The sequence below is a fragment of the Malus domestica genome, chromosome 07 (assembly GCF_042453785.1).
Source record: "Malus domestica chromosome 07, GDT2T_hap1".
Taxonomy (NCBI): domain Eukaryota; kingdom Viridiplantae; phylum Streptophyta; class Magnoliopsida; order Rosales; family Rosaceae; genus Malus; species Malus domestica.
The window spans coordinates 4,157,063-4,184,862 of NC_091667.1; the positions used below are offsets into that span (position 1 = coordinate 4,157,063).

At 37.5% G+C, this 27,800-nt stretch overlaps 3 protein-coding genes across 4 annotated transcripts; 2 read left to right on the forward strand and 1 right to left on the reverse strand.

Moving 5' to 3' along the window:
• The first annotated feature begins 4,234 nt into the window (after window positions 1-4,234).
• Window positions 4,235-17,241, forward strand: LOC103438616 (E3 ubiquitin-protein ligase KEG). 2 transcript variants are annotated; one of them, XM_008377148.4, is made up of 16 exons: window positions 4,235-5,335; window positions 7,641-8,003; window positions 8,096-8,326; window positions 8,968-9,093; window positions 9,193-9,529; window positions 9,631-9,788; window positions 10,298-10,455; window positions 11,587-11,705; window positions 11,836-11,970; window positions 12,401-12,525; window positions 12,821-12,925; window positions 13,028-13,261; window positions 14,165-14,498; window positions 14,580-14,768; window positions 14,875-15,180; window positions 15,594-17,241. In XM_008377148.4, exons 1-16 carry the CDS (start codon window positions 4,611-4,613, stop codon window positions 16,809-16,811), a joined length of 4,863 nt encoding a protein of 1,620 aa, XP_008375370.2. In that variant the 5' UTR covers window positions 4,235-4,610; the 3' UTR covers window positions 16,812-17,241. The 2 variants fall into 2 exon arrangements, with proteins under 2 accessions (XP_008375370.2, XP_008375369.2); XM_008377147.4 differs by having other exon boundaries at window positions 4,282-5,335; window positions 11,584-11,705.
• A 3,367-nt stretch (window positions 17,242-20,608) lies between these two features.
• On the forward strand, window positions 20,609-21,982 carry LOC103438729 (limonoid 7-O-acetyltransferse-like). Its single transcript, XM_008377275.2, has one exon. The coding sequence runs from the start codon at window positions 20,609-20,611 to the stop codon at window positions 21,980-21,982; it is 1,374 nt and encodes a 457-aa protein (XP_008375497.2).
• Window positions 21,983-22,831: 849 nt separating this feature from the next.
• On the reverse strand, window positions 22,832-27,208 carry LOC103438617 (nudix hydrolase 16, mitochondrial). Its single transcript, XM_008377149.4, has 4 exons — window positions 26,819-27,208; window positions 25,351-25,465; window positions 24,313-24,396; window positions 22,832-23,488 (listed from the first exon to the last, which is right to left on the reverse strand). The coding sequence occupies exons 1-4, from the start codon at window positions 26,887-26,889 to the stop codon at window positions 23,210-23,212; spliced, it is 549 nt and encodes a 182-aa protein (XP_008375371.1). The 5' UTR covers window positions 26,890-27,208; the 3' UTR covers window positions 22,832-23,209.
• Window positions 27,209-27,800: the final 592 nt, after the last annotated feature.

Below are 27,800 nucleotides of genomic sequence, written 5' to 3' on the forward strand. Positions count from 1 at the left end.
ATTTCAGGTGGAAAATCCCAAACTTCGAGGGCTCTGTGGAAATTTACTGGCAACTTTTGGGCTTGGGTTGGGAGCATTTGTTTGCTAAATTCTAAATTTTGGGTTTTAGGCTTCTAGCAACACTTAGGGGCGTTTGTTGGGAGCGACCATCTCGGATTGGACTACCTTCTGGGACTAAGCTGGATTGATTTAGACTAAACTAAGCTGGACTGACTTAGTGAAGCGTTTGCTGCAGTGATGGACTAAAAGAAGGATAATTAACAACTATAATATTATATTATTTAATACACATTCAATAATATTTTATTATTAATTTAATATATTTTATTCAAGCTTTTGCCCTTTTTTATAGGGAACTTTAACGAAAAGCTCCCGATACTGTTCACTTTAACGAAAAACCACATTTTTACACTAAAAAGTCAATCCTTGTACTATTCACTTTACCCTTTATTTTGTCCTTATCATTAAAACTCAAAGTTTTCAAACCCTTTTCATTAGTTTTCCTTTTTTTATATGTCTAGAACACGTTTTTGTTCCGTCCCCTTTATTAATTCAACAATATTTTCATTTTTATCCAACCTCTCTCTAGACTCTCTCTGGAGAGTTCTTTCTTTACTTACTAGTTTCGTCCCCCATAACACTCCTTCCATCATTTGTCCTGCAAAACCACAACCTTCAAAATCGTTTTTCCTGTGTAAAATCTTCCTCAAAACTACTCTCTCCTCCGTCCTCGTCTCTCCATTACTCTTCATCCCAAAGCTACTTTCTCCCTTTCTCTATCCATTTCTCTCCAAAATTTTATGGGAAAAAGGAAAATTTTCTTGGAATTTTGGAGAATAAGGAAGAATTTTTCTATTAGGATTCTTGTTGTAATCGTTTTGCATTTTTTTCTTTTCGAATTTTGGTGTTGAGATTTAGGTAGCAGCGAGGCTGGGTTTCAGATCTAGGAAATGGAGTTGCCCAGAAGCATGCTTACGGGCTTGCAGCGTTTATAAACTTGCATCGTGCAATCAATTTTGGAGATGGGATTAGCAATCCCATGGTTTTTGGGGGGTTTAGATAAAACCCGCTAGTCTCTTCTTTAGTCGAAGCGAGTGAGAGCTAATCTCATTAAATCTAAGCCTTCCAGGAAACAAACACGGGACTGGACTAAGAGTTAGTCCAGTCCAATCCAGTGAATTTTAGTGAGGGTAAACAAACACCCCCTTATTGTAGTCTAAGACCAACTTGGAATGTTGCTTTTACATCACCGTGAATTCGAATTTCGTTAACTCTCTAATTTAACATATAATCTAACAAATTTATCTTTTAACCAAAAATAAAAATTTGGATTCAAACTCACATATTTGTCTACTAAAAAATAAAATTAGCTCTATAAATAGTGGATGTCACTTAACTCTGCAAACCTAAATTTTAGCACTTAAAATGTATTAATTGTTGTGGATTGATTTGAACTTTAAGGGGGTGTTTGTTTGACCTCCTTAAGTTTCACTGGACTGGACTACTTGGGTAGGATTATTACTCTGTGTTTGGTGCAAGCCATGATTGAGTTTAGTGGGATTAAGTCGGACTCGTGCCGACTAAATCCTTCGTTAGCTGGGCTTAGCGAGAGCCCCCAAAAAGGAGGGGATTGCTAGTCCCGTTTCCCCGCTTCCCCTCACTTTGCCTCACCCCACGCCTGAGAACTTGCCCTCCCATTGTCTTTCTCCCTACCTCCCTTTCGTCTGTCCATAAGATCGCCAAGTCAGAGACCCAGAAAACCCAAAAAAAACTCAGAAACCGAAAGCAGATTCAACCCCATCTCCCACCTTCGAGCCACTCATGCATGCATCCCGCCTAACTCCTAAATTTTCATTTTTGTTCTTGCTCTTTGGTTTGATTTTAAGATTTGCAAGGGATTTTGTGAGAGGAATAGAAGAGGCAGAAGTAGATTTGCAGTGAAGAGGAAGAGAGAGATTTACAAAATCTTCGAATCCGAGACCATCCAAAATCAAATTATCACCCATGGAGTTAGACAGGAAAAGAGGCAGAGGGGAGAGAGAGATGGGAAGGATGTAGTGAGCGGACAAAAAAAATGAGAGAGGAAGAGGATTAAAAGCTTGATCAAAATAAATGGTTCTAGAAAAGAAACTGATAATTTAATAATAAAATATTAGTATATATAATATATGAGTCATGTTTTTTAGTCCGACACAGCATCAAACGCTTCATTAAATTAGTCTAGCTTAGTCTATTATAAGCCAGTCCAGCTTAGTCCCTAAAGCTAGTCCAGTCCGAGATAGTCCGGTACAATAAACACACCCTAATTGTTTTTATAAGGATTTTTTTGTACTTAACTAACTATTTGCAACATCGTCACATGATGACTATATATATACACACTCAGTCAACACTCAAGAAGAAGTTTTAATCTTAATTTCATTAAAAATGTGATTATGTAAATCTGAATAGACGATGTCTAATATTTTATAAATAATTTTGTTTACATTAAGGGTGCGATTGTATAAATCTTAATAGAGGATGTGGAATATTTTATGATAGTTTCGTTGTTGTACTGCAGCACTGAGTGGAAATCATGCTACAATAGCCAAACGGCTCTAGTACATTACAAATCAGCTCAATCATTTTCCCCCAAAAGAACCCAAACAGTGGCCACAAGTTGATAAGACAAGTGCTACTTCCTTACGTTGCCACCCCTTCTTCAGTAACTTTTGTTTTGTGATATTTTTTATTTTATTCAATTTGATAGTTAAAAATTAAGAAATATATGTAAAAGATAAAAAAAATAATATATGGATAAATTTTGTTAGCATGGGCTTGTCTTCTCTAACTTGAACTTGCATGATTCTCATCCGCTGACGGCTTGTGCCACATTATTTTCGAATTAAGCATCTTGGTATTCAGGTTTGTCATACTTTTTTTTTCCTAACTTTGTGGTGTTGCTCAGTTTGTTTTGCAGGTTTAGATATTTAGGTTTGATTTTTGAAGGGTTAGGTTACACATGCCCCTCTTTTCTTTGTATTATTCTTGTTTTTGTTTTTAGAAGGCTATGATTTATGTCCCATTTCTTTTTCATGTATTTTTTTTATGAGAGGTAAAATTTATATCTCCTGATTAGGTATATTTTTTTCTTTTCGTTATTAATAAAGTTTTTCTCGTACAGTCAAGTTTTCAAAAAAAAAAAACATATATATATATATAAATTATTTTCATAGCAATTCAATTGCAGTCACATTCGATATGTAACATCACTAGTCCACATGGTCGGTTTAGGGTTTAGGAGGAAAAACCATACATTACGGCTTTTGCCAAAAATAGACTATGCACTATTGCAACTTGCACGCCATCTGTGACCAACAAAAAGAAAACAGCATGAAGTCTGTAGTACGTAAAAAATGATGTGTGAATAATATTAATAAAAAATAAAAATGAAAACATTTGCAACCATTTCACACCATTTTTCTATATTCTTATTTTTGCTCTCCAACCGTATTATTAGTCCGTTTAAAAGTGTTTATATAAATTTAAAAGCGTTTTATTTTTCTTTAAACTTTGACATACTTAAAAAAGCATTTTACTGGAAGCATTTTGAATAGAAGTACTTTTTAAATGAGCATTTTCAAACCAACCAGCTGTATTTATATTAATTCAAATTTATGGCTATGAGATGATTGATATCTTGATAAACTCTGTAAAAAAAGAAGATCTTGATCAATACGTGGATATATTTTAAATTAAATATAATTATTAATTTTCTATCAAAAATCTAACGGCTAAATATTTTAGATTTACGATATTTAGTTGTACCATCTTTTGAATGGAGATAGAACGTATGAATTAAATTTCTATTAGAGAGATGCTAGCACAATTAAATAGTAAAAATAGCATTTTTGAATATTTTATGATGTCAAATATTCCGAAACACACTAAAAAATCCAAAAAGAAAATCGAAAGAAAACAATGATGTGGTTTCATTTTGTGGCGGAAGAAGCGGGTTTGAGGACTCAGTGAAAAGCAGCCGACCTAGCCAACCTTCCTTTTACTCCTCACAGAAAGCGAAACAAAATCTTAAAATAGTAATAAAAAAAAAAATTTGAAATAGGTCCAATTTAAAGGCCTATTTTTGAAATAAATTTAATTTTTAATAATTTTTTATTTTTAAAATAAGTTTTATTTTTAATTACTTTGACCCATATCAAAAGATCTAAAAAAAAAAAGAAAAAAAAAAAAACCCGTTGCAACTCGCAAGTTACAAGACAAGAAACAAGCTCCTCTCTCTTTATCTCTCTAGTTTAAGCTCCTCTCTCTCTCTATCTCTCTAGGTTCTCTCTCTAGTTTCTCTCTCTTTCTTTTCTTCCTTTCTCTCTCTAGATTCTCTCTCTAAATAGTCTAAAACCCTTTTTTCTGTGTTGGTGTAGATTCATTGTTTGTTAGCCCAACACCCAACTGATCATTCATTTCTCTCAAATCTCCATTTTCTCTCCCCTATTCATTTATGGATCTGCCCTTTCCCACTACCGACCCGACCTTTTGAGCTCTCCCGGAGCTCCGAGAACCCGAAACCCACCCCGATTCCAATCGATTCACTTCAGCTAAGCAGCCGGAGTCCGATGAAGGTCCCGTGCTGCTCCGTCTGCCAGACCCGCTACGACGAGGAGGAAAGAGTTCCGCTTTTGCTTCAGTGCGGCCATGGCTTCTGCAAGGACTGCTTGTCCAAAATGTTCTCTTCCTGTCCCGATACTACCCTCGTCTGCCCCCGCTGTCGCCACGTCTCCGTCGTCGGGAACTCCGTCCAGGCGCTGAGGAAGAACTTCGCCGTGCTCGCCCTGATTCACTCCAGCTCCAATGCTGTCTCGTCTGCTGCCGCTGCCAATTTCGATTGCGATTACACGGACGACGAGGATGGGGACGATGATGAGGATGACGATGGGGACCGAAGGTGTGCTCGTGGGTCCCACACGTCGATCTCGGGCGGGTGCGGGCCGGTGATCGAGCTGGCGGTGCACCCTGACTTGAAGTTGGTGCGGCGGATAGGGGAGGGCAGGCAGGCTGGGGTTCAAATGTGGACTGCCGTCATCGGAGGTGGAGGAGGGAGGTGCCGCCACCGGGTTGCGGTGAAGAAAGTGGCAGTAGCGGAGGAGACGAGTATGGATTGGGTGATGGGGCAGCTGGATAATTTGCGGCGGGCATCGATGTGGTGTAGGAATGTGTGCACATTTCATGGGGCTATTAAGAGTGAAGGCACCTTGTGTCTTGTTATGGATAAGTGTTATGGATCGGTTCAGTCCGAGATGCAGCGCAATGAGGGCAGGCTTACTTTGGAGCAAATTCTAAGGTTTTGTGGTTTCAAATTGCTATCTTTTCATTTTTATCTTCGAAAGGTTATGTACTTTTTATAATTTGCGTATATTCTGATTGATTTGTATGTGTCACTGCTCGCGTGTGTGTGGAAAGTAATCTAATTTCTTGGTTTGTGTGGTAATTCTGGATTGTTAGTTCATAAAGGTTGTTTTGCGAGTGGAGGAAATTCTCGTGGATGTTGATTTAGTGGGTAAAGTTATGTGCTTTCTGATTCATTCAGTCATGGATTATGAATTTGTTGACTGTCTGAATAAGCAGAATATGGAACTAATTCAACCTACATTTTCTTGAGTGGATGCATTTTTTAACAAATGAGCATAAAAGCAGTCCTACCCGCAAGAGCGGAGTCAAGAATTTTCAATTGGGTGGGCTAGCTATTTTTTGTTTCTTTTAGGATTGGGCGTATACTCTTAAGAGACTAGAGACTAAATTTATGTGAGTTTAGTGCTATTAGTTTTAATTTGGGTTGTTTGCTAGGTATAATTTGATAGACAAACACTCAATATAAGCAAAATTATAGGCGGATTTCTTTTTTTAGTTGCCTAAAGGCCAACTAGGCTGCAGCCCAAGGTAGACTTGTATGTGTCTCCGCCAATGCATTCTTGTCTCAATGTCTTACTATGCAAGTGGGATGGTATTATGTTGAGTTTGATATAGCATAATCCCACGTGAGACCCTAACACTACAAATATCACCCTTTTCATTCAGTGCTAACTTAGGATACAAGTTATATTGCAATCACCAAATTGTGATGGCTTCCATTCCCATAAATGTTGTCCTCACTAAAAAGCTTTAAAGGGGGACAATTCTTGACCTTCTTACTTAACCAAACGTACTTTCTATTCCACTATATACCTCTTTTTTTTAACCCCGAAAATGGGAATTAGAAACGTTAAAAGAATGTTGATTTGCTCACAAGGGTTGATGTTGATTTACAGGTTTGTTTATGTGACTTGAGAGTAATGAATGGACATGACAGAACATGTATAAATGCGAAAATTCGGGTTTGTTGGTTGAATGAGACATAACAAGAATTTCCCGACCTGGAAATCAAGCTTATTCAAAACTTTCATTCGATACTCCTATAAATTCTCTAAATCCATTGAAATTAGTTGTCAGATTTAACCATATCACTCTTAATATTGTTAGATTTGTATTAACTTTACTGTTCTAGTCATTAGCTGGAAATAAATCTGCCCAATTAATTGCGAAATTGTGAACAGCTGTATCAATTTATTAAGTAAAAAAAGAGACTTTAATAAAAATGATTTTCCTTGTTGATTTTCCTTGTTAATTTTCCCTTCCATAGAACTAAATAATCAACATAATAAATGCATTGTTTTACAAGATCAAGTGTTAATTGTAGTTACCCTGTCCTCCTTTAACCACCGTTCGTACTACAAATGTTTGGTAACTGATGCAAACATTTTATTTATGTTGATTAGCAATGAGGAAGAAAAAAGAATTTTAAACTCGGAAATATTGAATGAATATCTCATTTGTTCTGAAATATCTTCCGTCTCATATACGGGAAGCTTAAACTGATTCTTGTAGAATTGTTTATCTTTCCTACACAGTGAAGCTTTCTCTAATTCTGTATCTATGAGGTAGGAGTAGGAAATACTAATACAATAAAAGTGATCTGGAATATCATTCTGATTTTCTAAATGCACTTTTGAATCCGAATGCTGAGCTTTAGACTATGAGAACAAATATAGAAAAATTGTGTCTTCACCGAAAAATACATAACGTCTATTCTGTTGTCCATGCAACCAGCTTCCAAAGAGAGCACGGGGTTTGCTTCGCATCTCCTGTCTTTATTTGAAATGTTTTGGAAGTTAATAAATAGAAATTATTATTGTCATGTATATGATTATACTTATATATTCTACACATATTGGAGTCATTTAATTTGAGGCTTAAGTTCTAATTCAGCTAGAGGTTAACCAATCCAAGCTTACCAATGTGCAAGTTTAATAGTTTATATAATATCTTTTGTTAGTAACTACTAGCTGGCATTAAATCTTGTCTTGACGTTTATTTGAAATGTTTTGGAAGTTAATAAATAGAAATTATTATTGTCATGTATATGATTATACTTATATATTCTACACATATTGGAGTAATTTAATTTGAGGCTTAAGTTCTAATTCAGCTAGAGGTTAACCAATCCAAGCTTACCAATGTGCAAGTTTAATAGTTTATATAATATCTTTTGTTAGTAACTACTAGCTGGCATTAAATCTTGTCTTGACGTTTTGAGTGCTTGCCATTTGTAGATACGGGGCTGACATTGCGCGAGGAGTAGCTGAACTTCATGCAGCAGGTGTTGTTTGTATGAATCTAAAACCGTCCAATCTTCTTTTGGATGAAAGTGGTCACGCGGTAGTTTCTGATTATGGAGTTGCTGCAATTCTGAAGAAACCTTCCTGCCGGAAAGCTCGATTGGAGTGTGACACCTCAAGGATCCATTCTTGTATGGAGTGTACGATGCTCAGCCCCCACTATGCAGCTCCAGAGGCATGGGAACCAGTGAAGAAGTTACTGAATCCATTTTGGGAGGATGCTATCGGTATTTCTGCAGAGTCAGATGCATGGAGTTTTGGTTGTACATTGGTAGAAATGTGCACTGGTTCCATTCCGTATGTGGAGCAACATACTGTATATTTGAAATTTCTCATTTGTTTTCCCTTTGTGAAATGAGTTTTAGTACAAGCTGAAATTCATTGTGCAGATGGGCTGGTTTAAGCACTGAGGAAATTTATCGGGCTGTAATCAAGACTCGGAAACTACCTCCACAATATGCAAGTGTAGTAGGTGTTGGAATTCCTAGAGAATTGTGGAAAATGATTGGCGAGTGCCTGCAGTTCAAGGCATCAAAAAGACCATCTTTTAATTCAATGCTAGCCACTTTTCTTCGCCATTTGCAGGAGATACCACGCAGCCCTCCTGCAAGTCCTGATAAGTAAGAATTCAAAGTTCTGATTGTGCCCTTGAAGTTTCTGGTATTTTTGTTTGTGGCATCTTGACTTAATCCGAGCTGATATCGTTGGATGAGACACACAAATATATATATATATATATATATATATATATATATATATATATTTACAAATAAACAACCTCCTATAAGATGATCTATTTTGTTGAATGCTAAAACGGGATCCCATTGTTGGGCTGCTCACAATGTGGTTCAGCAATCTGAACAGTAAACTATCCCTGCAAAAAATCAGCAAAATCGGAAATTGTTTTGCCATTGGATTATCATCATGAACACCTCGTTGTTTATTGGAAACATTGTGTTCGTCTATTTGTTGTGCTAGTTAGAAGACTAAACGATTTTCAACTTTTGAGGTTCTGTAAGGATGATCCTTCAGGAGGTCCTAGAAAATGAACAGTTTGGATAATTTGACCACATTTATGATTAGGGCTGAAAAGGGATGGGTTTTTATATGTAAATGTATATACAATTTATATTTTTAATAACTTGAGGTATCTGATGAATCTTCGAGGGCAGAAGAAATGTCGTAGCTCACTGTGTTTTAGCCAATTTCATTAGATTTACATCAAAAGGGAAAGTTACTTATATCTTCAGTGTTTGAACAGTGTTTTAGCTAAATGCTCTGGATCAAATGTGATGGAACCATCTCCTGTATCTGAATCAGAAGTTTTTCAGGGTAACCCCACTCTTCTGCATAGACTTGTGTCTGAAGGGGATGTGCGCAGTGTTAGGTTAGTGCACTTTATCGAGGAATTATTTGAGCTATATTTTTTTTTTAAAACACATTTTCTTTACCTTATTCTCCTTGTCACACTTCTTTGGTTGTCCAGAGATCTGCTTCAAAAGGCTTCAGCAGGGAGTGATAACAGTACAATATTGTCTCTATTAGAAGCTCAAAATGCTGATGGCCAAACTGCTCTCCATTTGGCCTGTAGACGTGGCAGTGCAGAACTTGTTAATGCTATTTTGGAGTATCAAGAGGCAAATGTGGATGTCTTGGACAAAGATGGGGATCCTCCACTAGTTTTTGCATTAGTAGCTGGATCCCCAGAATGCGTTCATGCTCTCATTAACAGAGGTGCTAATGTGAGATCTAGGTTGCGAGAAGGCTTTGGTCCCTCAGTTGCTCATGTCTGTGCCTATCATGGCCAACCTGATTGTATGCGTGTATGTGTCAGTTGGATATTTAATGAGATTTCATTTTTGCTTCATAACGTGCTGGAAGGTGCACTTTTAAGTTCTTTAACATATACTTTGCATGACCTCAGGAGTTACTAATGGCTGGAGCGGACCCTAATGCGGTGGATGAGGAAGGTGAATCTGTACTGCATAGAGCTGTTGCAAAGAAATATACAGATTGTGCCCTTGTTGTTCTGGAAAATGGGGGCTCTAGGTCAATGTGTGTTTTGAATTCAGAAAAGTTTACGTAAGTACACAGTTGATTTTCATTCTTTTTCCCCCTATAAGAACAATGTGCATGCAAGCTATCTGGAAATGAAATTCATTGACGATGTGTTTATGCAATATATTTGTGCTTTTTTTAATGTGCACAATCCACTGAGCCTTAATCAGGTTTTAGTAAATATATTCAAGCTTTCTTAATTTATAGACAGGCAGGGTTTACCTGCTGGTGATGTGTCAAAATTTTTTTAACTGTATACAAAGTGTGCAGTATGGTTGGTGAATTCTACTAATTGAGCCCTTTTGGAGTCATTGGCTTATTGTTTCCTGGCCTGTGATTCAAACTACATGCTTAATATACCCGACAATTGTCACTTATTTCCTTAAGCATATTTGTTCTGTAGCTTATATTTTTATAGGCTTGTAAAATTATCAGAGTAGTTTCATGATTTTGCAAATTGCAAGTGGATTAAAACTACTTATATTTTTGGTCTTGATTTTTGATTTGCCTGTTACTTTCTTATTGTATCATAGACCATTGCACTTGTGTGTGGCAACATGGAATGTTGCTGTTGTTAGAAGGTGGGTGGAAGTTGCAACACCAGAAGAGATTGCTGATGCAATTGATATACCAAGTTCAGTTGGCACTGCATTGTGTATGGCAGCTTCTCTAAAGAAAGATCATGAAATTGGTAATCCTAGATCTTTGGAATGTTTGGTTCATTGATATGAACTTCTAATTCTTTTTGGTGATTCTTTGTTTACAGCCAGTTTTAGAGGCACTTTGATATATTGATTGTTTTTTGGACTTTGGTTGATGTGATTATAGCATCCAATAATTGACATATTGAGTATATAACTAATCAATACCTACTCAGTTTTTTAATGTTGAAACCAGTATCTTGGCACGCGCTTCATGCATGCCAATTTGCTTTTTATGCACAATTTTTATTTATTTTTGTCATAAAAAAATTACTTATATTCTTTAAATTTGAAGTTTTTCCTATTTTTCTCCTTTTACATATGCACAATTGCATACTTCCAAAGTTTTGAAATGCTTGTTGATGAATATTTACAAGCTCCATAACTATAGTAGTACATCGTCATAAAAATGGTCAAGAGATCTAGCTAATAGGCCTGTAGATACAGATTAAGAACTTCTAAACTATTTCTTTTATCTGGTATAAGCCTTTCCCTTGGTTAACGTTTTATCCATCCATGATTACTTGTAGGGCGGGCACTTAACCCCTTGAATCCCAATTTTTTTTAAATAAATTTTTTATCCAGCCATGATGACTTGTAGGGTGGGCACTTAAATTTTGGATCCCAAATATTTTGTCAACAAAAAAAAGATGTCATATTAAACTCTGTCTGCCTGTCTCTGTCTGCTATTTTCCCTTGTGTTCTTTCTTTCCCATGTCATTTTGTTCTGAAGTTTTCTTCGTCCCCCCCTCTCCTCCTCTTTTGATATAATTTGTATCATCTGATATTCATAGTGTTCTGAGATAAATTTTAGTGGCTTCTGTGCTTTGTTATTTACTTTTATCCAGAGACCTCTTTGGTTTTTTGTAAACCATATGTTCATTAATGTAAACTCCATATGTTCATTAATGTAAACTATGTTGCTACATTTCAACTGACCCGAGAAATCTTGTTTGCTTGCACTTTGTATATCTTTCCTTTGTTGGTTTTTATGTTTTAAGCACACCAGTGGACAAGTAAAGTTAATTTCATTTGTGTTTGTCAAGTGTTCTAATTGAAGCTATTAAGAAATTTTTGTTATTATCAGTTTTAATATTCATACCTGATGCTGGTTGTAGAAGGAAGAGAAATGGTGCAAATTTTGCTAGCTTCTGGAGCAGATCCAACTGCTCAAGATTTGCAGCATGGACGGACAGCTTTGCATACAGCTTCAATGGCCAATGAAGTTGAGTTGGTCAAGGTATGGAGGACAGCTTCCTACTACATAATATCAGAATGGAAACCCCATCTCATGATTTTTGGTCATCTATCCTCTATGTGTGCGTTAATGAAGTATCAACACTTTGGAAAACTTTGTATTTTCTTGCTAGATTATACTTGATGCTGGAGTTGATGTGAACATTCAGAATGTACAAAATACAATTCCTCTTCATGTAGCACTGGCCAGAGGGGCAAAGTCATGTGTTGGACTGCTTTTATCTGCTGGAGCAAATTATAATTTGCAGGTTTTTCTTCAATCTCTTGAAATTGCATGTTTTTGTCAGTTATATGTTCTCATGGTATCTCAATTTGTTGGAACTGAGTTGTGATAATAATACCCACATGTTATATTGAATACAGTCTTCTAATCACAGTCAAAGACACTATTTGATATATGCTCATGTGGAGGCAATCTCGTGAGGAGTGAGTTAGGATTTGCAGGCTATCCGTTTTCAATATGGATGATTGATTGGATGTTACCAAGATTTTAGCCATAACAAATATTTCCTATACAAGTCCTTGAGTTACGCCATTGTTATAGTGTTGCACACACATACACAAGGACAACTTTTTTCTATTTATGATACCTGATGGCTTTGTCCCTATCTTTTACTACTGAAAGCAGCTTTCTTTTTTATTTACTTATGTACAATGTATTTTGCTCATTGTTATCAGGATGATGAAGGCGACAATGCTTTCCATATAGCAGCAGATGCAGCAAAAATGATACGTGAGAATCTCGAATGGCTTATTGTCATGCTTAGAAATCCTGATGCTGCTGTTGAAGCTAGGAATCACAGGCAAGTGCCAATAAATGCATTGCACTTTTGTGTGGCTTGACCTTCACTTGCAAGAGATTGTCTTCTTTCAGATTTGTTTTCTATTAAGTGGTTTAACTTTAACAGCTATTTTTCTCCTAAGAAACAAAAATAATGACTTTATACAATTACCAGGTTGTGGATGACTTATTGATGATTATTAGGCCTTTCTACTTTTGCATTTAATGAGAACTTTTTGGAACTACAAAAATATGGCAAGGCACATGGGTAAGCTATCTACTATATGACCAACTTATGCATTTGACTTTGATGGCAGTGGCAAGACCTTACGTGACTTTTTGGAGGCCCTTCCTCGGGAATGGATATCTGAAGATCTTATGGAGGCACTTGTAAATCGGGGAGTGCATTTGTCTCCTACAACGTGAGAAGAGATAATATCATTGTGCTGTTTTGATATTTTTGCATGTCTTATACACCCTTGCGACTAACAGATTCCATATTTCTTGTTTTCTCTATCATCTAGATTTGATGTGGGAGACTGGGTCAAATTTAAAAGAAGTATAACAACTCCCACGTATGGATGGCAAGGTGCAAAACATAGAAGTGTTGGCTTTGTGCAAGGTGCCCCAGATAAGGACCATTTGATAGTATCATTTTGTTCTGGAGAGGCTCGTGTTTTGGCGAATGAAGTTGTAAAAGTTATTCCCTTGGACAGGGGACAGCATGTTCAGCTGAAACCAGATGTCAAAGAGCCCAGGTTTGAATCTGAACAGTTTCTATATGTATCCAGTCATGCTTGATACCACGTTCCCAATAACAGGTTCTACTCCAGAGCCCCTCATATTGATTTAAACTTCAATCCTCAGGATAAGTTTTTTCTATGTACCAAAATGACAACAGACTGAAGTACTTTATAGTTTAGCTGATAGGACTTTTAGATTATTTAACCAACTCATTACCTAAACAATTTCATCCTTGAAGTTATTTATTTTGTTTAAGCTTACTTGAGTTAAGAGCTCAAGCATTGTTGCTTGGTTAGTTTTTTCTTTGTGGTCGAGTAGTTTATTAGTTATTAGTCTTCCAAAGTGATGGCATCTGGTTTACTTTATCTTGTCTCGAGCATTTAAAATGAAAGTGACATTAGTGTACAAATTATGTACTTTGGGCTCAGACTACTGTCAATTACTGATAACAATTTTGAAATAGACTCGGTTAAATATGAGTACCAAAAGGGTTAAATACAAGAGGATACAAAACAACAGTGCAGAAACATCCAACAAACACTAATCTTTTGGGGAACCATAGTAAAAGATGATAACATTATATATGGAGGGGGAAACTGATATAGTTGTTTCTGGATCAGTTTACCAGCAATGTCGTAGACAGTCAATTTCAATTATTGGAATAAGGTTGGTTCAGAAATACAGGATCATGTAGTACTGGGTAAATGGCTATACAAAGCAGATATATTGTCTAGGGATATAAGTGGTCTTTATCTCTTTTTCCTGTTAATAAACAATCAAACTTCACATGCATGTGATGGAACTTTTACTTTTTCCTCTGTCATATTTAATTCCTTTTTATATGTGTCTTCTGGTATCTACTTGTGATCCTTATTCAAAGTGATAAATTTGTTGACTAAACCTTGTCTAATTATCAGATTTGGGTGGCGTGGCCAGTCACGTGATAGCATTGGTACTGTATTATGTGTTGATGATGATGGTATCCTACGTGTTGGCTTTCCCGGAGCCTCCAGAGGGTGGAAAGCTGATCCAGCAGAGATGGAGAGAGTTGAAGAATTCAAGGTTGGGGATTGGGTTCGAATTCGCCCCACTCTTACAACTGCAAAGCACGGATTAGGATCTGTTACACCTGGTAGCATTGGTATTGTGTATTGTATAAGACCAGATAGTAGTCTGTTGCTGGAATTAAGCTATCTTCCAAGTCCATGGCATTGTGAACCAGAGGAGGTTGAGCCTGTAACCCCTTTCAGGGTGAGCGAGATATATTGATATTTGTTGTACGGATTTTATACTGTATTCTTTTCACACGCTAATACAGTGTTTATTTTGAAGATTGGTGACAGGGTATGTGTTAAGCGATCTGTTGCAGAGCCTAGGTATGCATGGGGTGGTGAGACGCACCATAGTGTTGGAAAAATAAGTGAGATAGAGAATGACGGGCTCCTGGTAATTGAAATTCCAAATCGACCAATACCATGGCAGGCAGATCCTTCTGACATGGAGAAGGTGGAAGATTTTAAGGTAATATCTAATTTTTCGGTCTTATTATATTTATTATATATAAAAAGAAGAGGATGCTTTTTTTTATTCCTCTTTGTATCTGCATATTGGTGTTTCTACCACGCAGGTAGGGGACTGGGTTAGAGTCAAAGCTTCTGTACCATCCCCCAAATACGGATGGGAGGATATCACAAGGAACAGTGTTGGGATAATTCATAGCTTGGAGGAAGATGGTGATATGGGTGTCGCCTTCTGCTTCAGGAGCAAGCCTTTTTCTTGTTCTGTCACGGATGTGGAGAAGGTGCCCCCTTTTGAAGTGGGGCAAGAGATTCATGTGACGTCATCTATTTCTCAGCCAAGACTTGGATGGTCAAATGAAAGTCCAGCAACTGTTGGAAAAATTGTTAGGATTGACATGGATGGAGCTTTGAATGTAAGAATTCTTAAGACTCATAAGCAATATCTTACATGAGTGGAGGAGAGAGATCAAGAGAGAGGATGAACAATACCTATAAAGTTTTTAAAATAAAAACTAAAACAATGTAAATGTCTTTTAGCTTTTAGTTAAAGTTAATCTTCTCTCATGTCTTCTTAACCCCTATCTTATCTCATGTCTACTTAACCGTCTGTCTTGTCCCTTTCTCTCTTTAACTGAAGACACATGAAACAAGAAATAAAAAAACCTTATACTGAATGAAACACATCCATTTTTGCGGTTTTTTTTTGTTGTAGAACATTTTTTATTTTCTGCTGGTGCATGACAACTTCTGCAACTATATAAGCTTGTGTGTGCATGCAGAATTAAACAACAATATAACAGGATTTCTTTGTTTATTTGTTATGTAGACAAAAGTCACTGGCCGACAGAGCTTGTGGAAAGTTTCTCCTGGAGATGCGGAACGACTCTCTGGATTTGAAGTTGGTGACTGGGTACGTTCAAAACCAAGCCTGGGAACTCGACCAAGTTATGACTGGAACAGCATTGGAAAGGAAAGTTTAGCTGTCGTGCACAGTGTACAAGATACAGGTTATCTGGAGTTGGCTTGTTGTTTCCGTAAAGGCAGGTGGATAACTCATTACACAGATGTTGAAAAGGTTCCATGCTTTAAAATTGGGCAGTATGTCCGGTTCCGGATTGGACTTGTTGAACCAAGATGGGGCTGGAGAGGGGCTCAACTTGATTCTCGAGGCGTCATAACTAGTGTTCATGCTGATGGGGAAGTGAGAGTGGCTTTCTCTGGTTTGCCAGGATTGTGGAGAGGAGATCCTGCTGATCTTGAAATAGAGCAGATTTTTGAAGTTGGAGAGTGGGTGAGATTAAAAGATCAAGCTGGTGCTTGGAAATCCATTGGGCCAGGCAGTGTTGGAGTGGTGCAAGGATTGGGATACGATGCAGATAAATGGGATGGAACCACTTCCGTTGGATTTTGTGGGGAGCAAGAAAAATGGGTTGGGCCTACCTCTGCACTCGAAAGGGTGAACAGGCTCATGGTTGGCCAGAAGGTTAGAGTTAAACTGTCTGTCAAGCAGCCAAGATTTGGGTGGTCAGGCCACAGCCATGCAAGTCTTGGAACCATATCCACAATTGATGCTGATGGCAAGCTGAGAATATACACTCCAGCTGGTTCAAAAGCTTGGATGCTGGATCCATCAGAAGTGGAACTTGTGGAAGAAGAGGAGCTTCACATCGGTGACTGGGTTAGGGTTAAAACATCGGTTTCAACTCCAACCCACCAGTGGGGAGAGGTGAATCGTACAAGCGTTGGGGTTGTGCATCGGATGGAAAATGAGGAGCTCTGGGTGGCGTTTTGCTTCACAGAGAGGTTGTGGCTTTGCAAGGCATCAGAAATGGAACGGGTTAGGCCGTTTAAAGTGGGGGACAAAGTGAGGATTAGAGAAGGGCTGGTGATCCCACGGTGGGGTTGGGGAATGGAGACACATGCAAGTAAAGGAGAGGTAGTGGGGGTTGACGCAAATGGGAAGTTAAGGATTAAGTTCCGATGGAGAGAAGGGAGGCCATGGATTGGAGATCCTGCTGATATTTCTCTTGATGAAAGCACATGACACCACTCATCCAACTTATGCTTCTTTTTCACAGGCTTCTTCCGCCTACAGGGTTTGTCACCCTCTCGACCGGGTAGACAAGTGGGAATGCCATTGTTACTGCACCATGCAATCGGATCTGCTTGGAAACTATACTTTTGTTGTAATGGGCGCTGAAGGGACAATTTATTTGCTGTTAATACAGAAGATTACAAGAGACTGATAGGAAACGGGGGTAAATTGGCTTGCCTTACTGTTAATTATAGGAGACACAAGGGAGGCGAAGAACGACGTGGCAGTTTGCTGTTTTGTGTTTCATAGATGTGCAGTTGACAAGCTGTTGAGGTATATATATTTATATATATATATGTATAAGGTTATTTTGTATTCTATGTACAAATTGAACCCTTAATCTTATTACTTAATACATTGTTTAGTCCTTCACTTGAAAGCTTTTCTGGTTGGTGTTTTATTATTTTTCCTGTAAACAAATTGGCAGTTGTTACTTTTACGTACGGTGCAACCATTACCGTATATGTTTGAACGAGAGGTTTGCAAGCGCCAAGGGGTTTAAGCTAAATTAGTTAGGAAGGACGTCATCTGTAAATTCTGTTTTTGTTTCATGCAATGCATTTCAAATCCCTCCGTCTAATGTTTGGTGATTCATTTGTAAACTGATTGTCCTAAATCTCTTGGTACTTGCAAATCCCTCGCACAAACATAGCGTTAAAATTACAGGGATAGAGGTCGAGGGGAAAACGTATATCATGGTCCTTTACGTGAATGGTTGAGAATGCAAGTTGGACAGAATGGCCCAAGAACGCAAGAAGGTATCCAAAGCAGATGTGAGAGTAATCGCCAGGACCCATCACAAAAACTTGGGTCAGATTGCTTGGATTTTGTGAAGGCACAAACAAACTTTTAGTCTGAGTTTATGAGCAGTAGCGCATTGGCAATCATTCTCTTTGGAATTTCAAGGCCTGATTTGAACAAACGAATCCAAACTGCATTCGGGATTGCAAGAGGACTCGTGTACCTGCACGAGGAGTGTAGCATGCAGATCATCCACCGTGACATCAAGCCCCACAACATACTTGTAGATGATTCATTCCGATCACTGCAAAGGTTGATGTTTATAGTTATGGGGTCATGTTATTGGAGATCATCTGTTGCAGGAGGAGCCTTGAAATGGAAGCGGAAGACGAAGAAGAAGTGATACTAACAGATTCGGTTTACGATTGCTACAAGGAAAAAAACAATAAAGAAGCTGATAGAGGATGATGAGAAGGCAAGAAATGACATAAAAAGGCTGGAGAGGCTAATCAGCGTGGCGATTTGGTGCATACATGAGGATCCGTCCTTAAGAACGACAATGCAGAAGGTCATGCAGATGCTTGAAGGAGTGGTCGATGTATCCATGTCCTCTTTTTAGTTCAATTTGCTGAAACCTACACGTTACGCATAGTCTTTGAAATGCCAGTGTCACGTGCTCCGCATCTCACATTTTGACACAATAAACAATGGACTAGACTCCTAGTCATTTTTTTTCTTCAGATTTTTGAACATTAGTCCTTGCAAAAGATTAAAATTAAAAAAAAAAAAACCTGGTGCTAGATTACATATTCAATTTAATCCCTTGAAGTGTACTTTTATCCAAATTTATATTCAATTTTTTGTTATTTAATGTGTATTTTTATTTAATTTCTCCACATTAAATTTTAATTTTATTAATATGCACATATTTAGTTCTTTAATTATAAATGAACATAAATGAGAAAATATTAAAAGAAATTTGTGATACAAAAATATATAAATACATAAGTGTACAGAAATGACTGTGCCGAAATATATAAAATTGATTTTTTTGTACCGAAAAATTTGTACCTACATGATTGTACCGAAATATATTATAATGAACCTAAATGTATTATATTGAATTGATGTACCTAAATGTCAATACTGAAATGTATGTACCAAAATGTACGTACCATAATGTTTGTACCGAAATATAGTATATTGAATTCATGTACCTAAAAGTCAATACAATGTGTGTACCAAAATGTATCTACCGAAATGCATTATATTGAATTAATGTACTTATATTTTTGTATCGATGGGTATACCGAAATATTCAAATGTATTAATGTACCTAAATGAAGAACATACAAAATTGTTATCGGAATATATTGTAAAAAAATTAGTTGCCTAAATGTAGACATTAAAATATATTATGATGAATGAAATGAAAATTAAATTTAAATGTAATTAATACATTAAAATTGAATAAAAAGATAAATAAAACATCAAAATATAACTAATAAATGGGATAATTAAATGTACTAGGGACTAACATTGGATTTTAATCTTACACAAGATTATAGTCTAAAACTTATTCTTTTTAAGGATTAAAATGAAGTTCTTTATTTAAGTGTGACTTATCTCATCCATCCCACCAAACAGGCCAAATGGCTTCCATAAGATTAGGATATGTACTCCAGGTAGCACTAGCACGGCCACCAACTATTTCCAAAACCAAAGTTTTACATAAAGAATTCAGATTTGAGTTTTGCAGACAGGTTGTCAGTTAGTTCCAACCCAAACACAAACAAGATTTCAAAACCTCCTCAATTTTACCACACTTTCTTGCCAACTGAAACAGAAACATGCAACTAGTCCTTCAAAAAGCATGCAGAATCTTACTCCCACCGTGTAGCGTTGTTGGCAAGTAATCTGCTGGTGCTAGGTCTGGACCTTAACCACTATCTGAACATGCTTGACGACGAACGAAAAAGAAATGGACCGTGAGATGATGGATACGGGATCCTCGTTGGCGGAAGCTAATAACTCAGGGACAACACCAGTTATTGAAAGGCAACACCAGTCCTAAATCCATGAGAATTTCGGAAGCTAGTAAGTCAGGGACAATCTTAAAACTTTGGAACTTTGAATGCACCAATTACTTCCGCTTCACATCGCCAACCACATCGATCGCCGTCGATGAAAGCACCTCCAATTGACCACGGCTTCTCTGCTCAAATCGGCTCCCTCTCAAGCCGAAGTACCACTCTGAAGAAACTACATACTCATTGATGCGAAATCAGCTTCTCTGCTCAAGTGACAGGTGCTAAGGTGCATATGCTAGTACCGAAATGTTGCTACCTTAGTATGTTTTTACCTAAGACGGTCAGGGTAGCTACTATCCCGAGAAGTGTGACTAGGCAAGCATTTATGCCAAGTTGGGTTGACAAGAGAGCTTAAGGAAGATACTTTGAAGACTCCATATGTGTTCTGTTGAAATATCCCACGTTGGGTAGAGACAGAAAAAATAAAAAAAGTTTAAATATCATAACCCTACTCCTACTACTATCGAGGTATTTTGTGATAAAATTCCCCACCTGTCAAATTATGTAGGTGGTAACAAGTTAGAGGACAATATCAGTATTGTTAGAGATGGACCTTTGATCCGTCTTTTTGATAATTTGATATATTAGTGCTTCGAAGGTGAATAATTACATTATTTGCTTCTTTCAGAAAACGCTCGTTTCTGCACATCTTTAAGTAACGCCCAGGTGAAACAAGTGGCGTCCATGCAAACAGAAATTGATCGTTTTTGCACATCTTTAAGTAAGCCTAGGTGAAACAAGTGGCGTCCATGCATGCATCCGTTTCGGATTCAATTGTCATGACCTTCGGGACGGCAGATCCCTGGCCTCTACGGATTTACAGTATCGGTGTTGTCGAAAAATAGTGGAGAAGTCCGATCTAGCTAGCTGCAAATCAAAGCAAAAAAAATGAAGGTAGCGATCATCTCAAGAAAAATGATCAAACCATCCTCTCCAACTCCTAACCACCACAAAAACTTGAAGCTCTCTCTTTTGGACCAAGCATTTCCTCCATCCTTCTATGCAAATACCATTTTCTTCTACTCTTCAGACAGCAACAGCAACCATGGCCATAACTACGGCGGCGACGTCACCTCCCAGCAGCTTGCATGGGAAAGGTCTGACCGATTACAGAAGTCGCTGTCCAAAACCTTGGTTGCTTTCTATCCATTCGCCGGGCAGCTCAAAGACCAAGTCTCCGTTGAGTGTAACGATGAAGGAGCTTATTTTGTAGAAGCCCGAAGTAACTGCAGCCTCCTGGAAATTCTTTCCAAACCCGAACACAAGTTACTTCCCCACTTTATTCCTGCATTCAATGCCGATGAGCAGTTGGGCAGTGCTGTTCTGCTTGTTCAATTCACGGTCTTTAACTGTGGAGGAATTACTCTTGGTGTCTCCCATTCACACAAGATCGCCGACGCATCATCTACATGCACTTTTTTCCAAAGATGGGCAGCCAGTACCCTCGAGTTGGAGTCCGTTAACAACCATGATCGAATCTCTGCAGTTAACAACCATGATCAAATCTCTGCAGTGCTTCCGGAGTTCGTTGGATCATCATTGCTGCCACCTTCGGATATGCCCTTCTCATCCAGCTATGTCATGAACATGGCGCCAGAAAATTTGACCACAAGAAGGTTTGTGTTTAGTGCTCCAAAGATAGCCATCCTCAGTGACAAAATTAGTAGACTTCTTCAACAGTGTGGAATTAATATAACCCCCACAAAAGTGGAAGTTGTATCTGCAGTTTTGTTCAAATGTGCTAATGCTGCGAGGAGATCATCAAATCCTTCGGCAACATTTAAGCAGGCAGTGGACTTACGTCGAAGAATATCTCCTCCGCTGCCGGAGAACGCTATAGGGAATCTGGTCTGGTCGTTTCAACTGTTGGTCGAAAATAAAGACATCAAGTTGCATGAACTGGTTGCTGAGATGAGGAGAGGCTCTGCAGAGTTTTGTAACGAAAAGGCAAATAGGTTGAAGGGTGAAGAGGGTGTGTCTTTGGTTTTTGAGGGCAACAGAGAGGAGTTTGAATTTGGTAAGATGGGAATCCCGATGTATTGTTTTGCAAGCATATGGAGACATCCGATGGATGAAATGGATTTCGGGTGGGGGAAGCCCATTTGGTTCACTTTTCATATGTGCTACAAGAACACTATAATGTTGTTGGCCGGTACTCGAAATGATCAAGATATTGAAGCTTTGGTGACCTTGGAAGAACAAGAGATGACTAGATTTCAACGCGACGAGATGCTTCTTGCAGTTGCTGCCGTGAATCCAAGCGTAGTTGTCAGTCACTGCCGCATGTGATGGAGGCGCCGGGTGGCGGTGAACTTGTTCCACCAATGTCCGTCCTTCATGTGATGATGCGCTATGAAATTAGTTTTTTTGGTTATCTATGAAGAAATAAAGTTACTTTGTAAAAGACAACAAGTTTTTTCATGATTTGTTTGTTTAATTACATGATTTTTTTTTTTTCATGTCATGAATAGAATGAGACGGTTTGATTTGAATTTTAAGTTGTTTTCAATTTCAATATAATGTTTTCGTTCTTCTTTGTTCTTCGTCTCCCTCAAACTACTCTTCTTCATCCCTTATCTTAAACACAAAAATTAAAGCTAAAAACTTAAGAGCTGTATGTTAATTATTTCGTTTTTTTGTTTTTAATTTTTTTGTTCATTTCTTTTGAAAATAGAGAATTGAAATCTTATTTGGTAACTATTTTTAGTTTTTAGTTGGTAACTATTTTTAGTTTTTAGTTTTGAAAGATAGTGACAAATGAAAACTAAAAGTAAAAATTCAGGGCTAAATTTTGAAACTTAAGAAGCTAGTTTTTAGTTTTTGGTTTTCAATTTTCATTTTTATTAGCTAAAAACTGAAAGTAATTATCAAACAAGATTTCAATTTTTAGTTTTGACAAAATAAAAAACTAAAACTAAAAACGATATAATTATCAAACCGCCTCCAAAATAATTATCCAAAGAACATTAATATTGGCAGTTCAGAAGCAACGACAGTGAAGTACAGTAGCATCGTTAAGGCATTGCATTCACCTTCTTTTTCACTCTTCTACCAATTTTTCTTACTCACTATAGTTTTAACGAAATATTCTAAATTACTCTAACCTACAAGGACGGGAGGAGCGGGATTGAACTCAGGTGCAAAAGGAAACAATATCTTTGAATCGGAGCTTCGGAAATTTGTTTCCAACTTTACAATAATGTACTACTGCAGATGCAGAATATGGCAAGTAAACGTTCGGATATGCACCAGAAAATGTTCATACATAAAAGTGAACATCTACCAAAGATAAAACATTACACTCTGAATTAAAATATCAGAGAGATCAACTGGTAACAAGAATACACTTTAAGGGACAGTGACTACGTAACTTCCAACGGTAATATCGTTGATCGTTTTGTTACTTGATGACCAATTGATGAACAGAACAATGCCCCGAGAAAACAATTCCAGCATGTGTGTATTTGTTCATGAGCGTGCAACTGAAATCGCCTTTGTTCACGTTCACACACCCAACTAGCAAGTCAATGTTACATCCTCCTCCCCTGTACCTATCTTCTTTTCTGCATGCCACTTTGAGAAGCCTCCCTCCAGGGCATCCCTCATCCATTCATGCCGGCAACTCACGATAGCCTCTGCTACAGTCAGCCATGTTCTGTCTCGGGTGCTCTGTTCAGGCCATGACTCAAGCTCCTCTTTCACAAACAAAGCAAACATAGAAGCTCTACATACACCTTCCGGACTGAACTCGTCCTGGTGTGTTTTGCTCTTAAAATAATAATACCCCAGGAAATCCTGCAAATCAAATGGATAAACAGTTGCTTTACTTTATACGTGTACTGTGAAGAGAAGGGCAACATACAAAAAACTTTGGCATAAGAATTCTAGAAAAACACCCAGCAGGCATACAAACACCCAGTGCTAATATACAAAGCCAACCAAAAAAAATTATACATAGTTATTCTTCTCCATGACAGCACAAACATATTGATTAAATTGGACATCGGCTCCTGAAATTTAATAACCCCCGAGTTCCTTCGTTTATCAATAAGATAGGATAAAGAAAATCGCTACTCTGGATTTCAATTTCCTGAAGGGCCAGCCCAACCGATTTATGGTTTCTACAACTAATAAACCCCCTGGTGCACACAGAGCTTACACACAGTTCTGTCAAGGTAAATCATAATGCCCACAACGAAAACTAACATGTCTAAAACTAAATACGTAAAATGGATCTAGTGACAACATTAGACCTACTGCTCAAGTCTTGTGAAAGTTAAGGCAGCTTTAAAAAGAATACACATGGAGAGCTATTACAAGGAAAACCAAGCCCAGTGTAAAAAATTTAAAGCTTTTGTGCTCAACATTTGGAATGTGATTGTGTTATTAGGCAGATGGTCTCACAACAAATTAAAAAAAGCATAAAAACTAATCCCCAACAACATTTCTATGTTAATCACAAGAAATCCAAATCAAAACACAGAAACAATTTAAACAATTCAAGCCTTCAATAGATGAGGAGAAATTATTCAAACAATTTGGAGACCAAAATATGGCAAACATGAAGGAAAAAAAAAAAAAGATCAGAACAAAATAAAAGTTATGACAACGTATTTCACCATTAGCTCTCCCCGAACTCCAGCTTCTTCAACAGCTTCCCTTACGGCAGCCTGCTCAACAGTTTCATCATTCTCCCAGCCTCCCTGCATGTGTATAACATATTTGTTAAAAAAAAAATAAAAATAGCAAAATAGTCCCACAAACCCAAAAAAGCACACAATCACTTTGAGGGGTATTTTAGCCTTATAAACCATAAAATTGCCACCTTCTACAAACAAGTCTACAATCAGATGTGTGTAATATGTCATTTTCTAACTAGCAAGGGAAGTGCCAAAAACTTCAGACTCATTAGAAATTGATTTCTGAGGAAGCCAACATCCCAACTTAATGCAAAAGGAGTTCATACAAATTCTAGCAATGGGTACGTTATGATGGGTTGAAAATAACGGTGAGTGATATCACAAAACTATAGTACTAATTAAAAATAAATAAAACTCTCCTTGCAAAATCTGTCCCTCTACCAGTTTACTATATTTCTCAAGAAAATCATCTTGAGAAAAAGAAAATCATGCTGAGGAAAAAAGTCCGAAAGTGTTAATATAGTTCCAATGCTAAGAAGGCACTATAACCATAACAAAAGTATCCATATCTGCATTTGCATATCTTGTGCAAGCGAAAACAACAATTCTGTTCCCAGCCTTGCAGATGTCAAAACATAAGTGATACTACATGTCTATGGTTACAGCCAATAGAAAATTTCTAATATTTTCTGCTCTAGATTTTCAAAGCTCAGGGTCATGAGATGGTACTTAAATGTATCTATAGGTATCAAAAGAAAAGAAATTAGTTTTAACCACCTAAATGTTTTCCAGAAAAAGCAATCTTAACAACTTTAATTCGATCTCGACCCCTATCCCTCAAGCATAAGTTATTTTGAAAATAACAACTTTAACTCATTTTTACCGTTAATCAGTTAGTGAGGCGACAGAACAAAAGTAAAATAGTAATCTATATAAAAAAGGGTATCCATAAAATAAGGTCAGGAAGAAGGACCACACAGTTCTTAAAATTTTAAACTCCAGCAGAAAATAACATACCTTTGGAAACAAAAGACCAGGTCCACTAGGTGAGTTAATCATAAGCACCTCAATGATCTTCTCAGAATTGGCATCATCAGTCTCATCAGAGCTTTTGTATCTAAACGGAATACACCTGTCAAGGTCATCTCAGTTAGCTTCTTCGTATCAGAGAAAAAAAATACTTGTTCAGATACATAAAACGTAACAGCAAGTAATCTCGAATATAATTTAAAATTACTTATACAAAAACGAAAATCCTATGCAAATATGAATGTCTGTACGGTCGCTCAGCCCTAGCAAATAATTTATTGTATAACCAATAACCATACTACCAAGCTCACCCTTTATATGTATGATCGACATAGAAATATCAATAGTATACTCTACTGGTGACATATTTTGTGATATATGGATAAACGAATTTATATGGTGATTCTTGTCAAGAAAAAAAGAATTTATACAGTAATACTTCACTTCAAAACAAAAATAAAGCATCTTTCATCAATGCTTAGTAATGACTAGAAATTGCAAGGTGTGGAGTCCATTGACAACCTGTTAGTACTAAATCAACTACTTTAGTAATTTATTACTCACAAAGAGCTTCTGTTAAAGGCTAAGAAATTTAGCATAATTATGGAAGCACCAGAAGACTTCTACAAAGAGAAAAGCCTAAAGAATCCAATCTGGATAGCTTCTCTGTGTCCTCAGTGTCTTTTTTCTGCTTTTTCACCTTGTCAAATTTTGAAAGAACTATGTGAACAATCACCAGCATGTCACATTGGCTTTTCCATAAACACAGGATAATACAGAGAACCACACCCTTGACATCTCTCCCAACCAAAATATAGCCATGAAACATATTGCTATAAAGGTTTTCCAATTTTGTGCTACCACACAATGATTCAACTCCTTGACTTATCAATGCCCACAATGATTGCATCAATGAACATTACCAAATCATATGGACGAAATAATCTTGTTTATTGCATCAGCATTTTACCCTATTTCCAGTTCTCCTAACCCTCAAACCGAATATGACGTAGTTAATGAAGGCCCAAAAGCTTACAAAGTTGAAGAAGCCTAACCACGCCATATCCGTCCCTTTCGTATGTGAAAAATACATTTCACATCGAAAAATTACAAACGAAACTCAGATAAGTCAATACAAGGCCATTGTTTGTCCTAATAAACCCACATATCTACCTACCCTATATAATAAACATGTATAATCAATAAAACAAAAGAACCCCATTAATCCCCACTGCTTAAAAAAATTCCCAAATGGTTGCCATCAAACAGAATCCTCCAACTTTGGAGACACATTGGTCCACCTCCACCACCAGAACACCACATAAACAAACAACATCAACATCAATCCAAATCAAACATATATAAACAAATAATATAAACACACACATAAACATGTACATATATATATGTATTATATGGAAATATCTATATATGTGCAAAGAAGAAATGTAAGTACCCGGCAACAAGGCGACATCCGGCCTCGTAGCGTTGCTGATGCCGACCCGTACGGGCCACTATATCACACATACTAAGCGCCCAAGCCAACAAAAATCAATCCTTTTTTTCTTCTTTTTTGACAATCTTCAACAATTTCTCTCCTCCTCTTCCGCCATTGAAATCGTTCTGGTTCTTTGTTTTGGTTTTTTACGCGATTGTTACAATATCACGCCCGCACCGGATAACGCGCCAAGAACTGGTTCTCTGGGCTTCGACGGCGGCGACCGGCGCTCCCTCGCATCATCCAATGGCTGTAGATTTCAGATTTCGTTCTGGTTTTTTTTAGGGTTTGGCTGCAGAGGGAAAATGAAGGGTGGTTCACAGAGAGAGAGAACGAAAAAATAAAAATAAAAATAAAATAAATAAAAGCGCTTTTAACGGATCTAATCGGACGGTGAGGTCTCAAAGTCACGTGGTTGATAGGTCAAACGGGGCCCCACTTTTGGGAGAAAATACTTGTGTGTATAATTGTGTCCTGTATAGTATATATACACGCGGTTGGATTTCACTGCCATCCGTACACGTGGCAAGATGTGGACGATTTAGCTGACGTTTGGTTATGTTATTGGTTTCAGGGGTTGTCAATTTGGCACAGAGTAGTTGCCCGTTGCAGCGGATTATTTAATCGGAGGAAGAAGTCAGCGGATTAGTGGTTCACGACATGCTGGTTTTACTTTTGCGCTTTTGTAGGGAACGGTGGCGATTCAACGCCGGTATCCTATGAGGTCTTCTGGTCCGTTGGATTGAGTTCTTTGTTATTTAGGGTCTTACTGGTTTTTTATTTTATCAATGCAGAGGCTGGATTAAGATTTGAGTAACTATTCTAATTAATAGTTAATTGCTGGTGTGAGGAACGAATTCCACGTAAACGTAGAATTACTTTGGTGTGCTGCAATTAAGAGAGAAAGACCAGTAAGACCTAACCACACCGATGTAGTGTG

Coding starts and splice junctions, on each gene's coding strand:
- LOC103438617 (XM_008377149.4), bottom strand. CDS start 26,889: ATGTGTGATATAGTGGCCCGTACGGGTCGGCATCAGCAACGCTACGAG. Junction 24,397..25,350: donor CTGGTCTTTTGTTTCCAAAG/GTATGTTATTTT, acceptor ATACACATGCAG/GGAGGCTGGGAGAATGATGA. Junction 23,489..24,312: donor GAGTTCGGGGAGAGCTAATG/GTGAAATACGTT, acceptor TTTGATTTGCAG/GATTTCCTGGGGTATTATTA.
- LOC103438616 (XM_008377147.4), top strand. CDS start 4,611: ATGAAGGTCCCGTGCTGCTCCGTCTGCCAGACCCGCTACGACGAGGAG. Junction 11,706..11,835: donor ATGAAGTTGAGTTGGTCAAG/GTATGGAGGACA, acceptor TTTTCTTGCTAG/ATTATACTTGATGCTGGAGT. Junction 12,526..12,820: donor GTTGAAGCTAGGAATCACAG/GCAAGTGCCAAT, acceptor CTTTGATGGCAG/TGGCAAGACCTTACGTGACT.
- LOC103438729 (XM_008377275.2), top strand. CDS start 20,609: ATGATCAAACCATCCTCTCCAACTCCTAACCACCACAAAAACTTGAAG.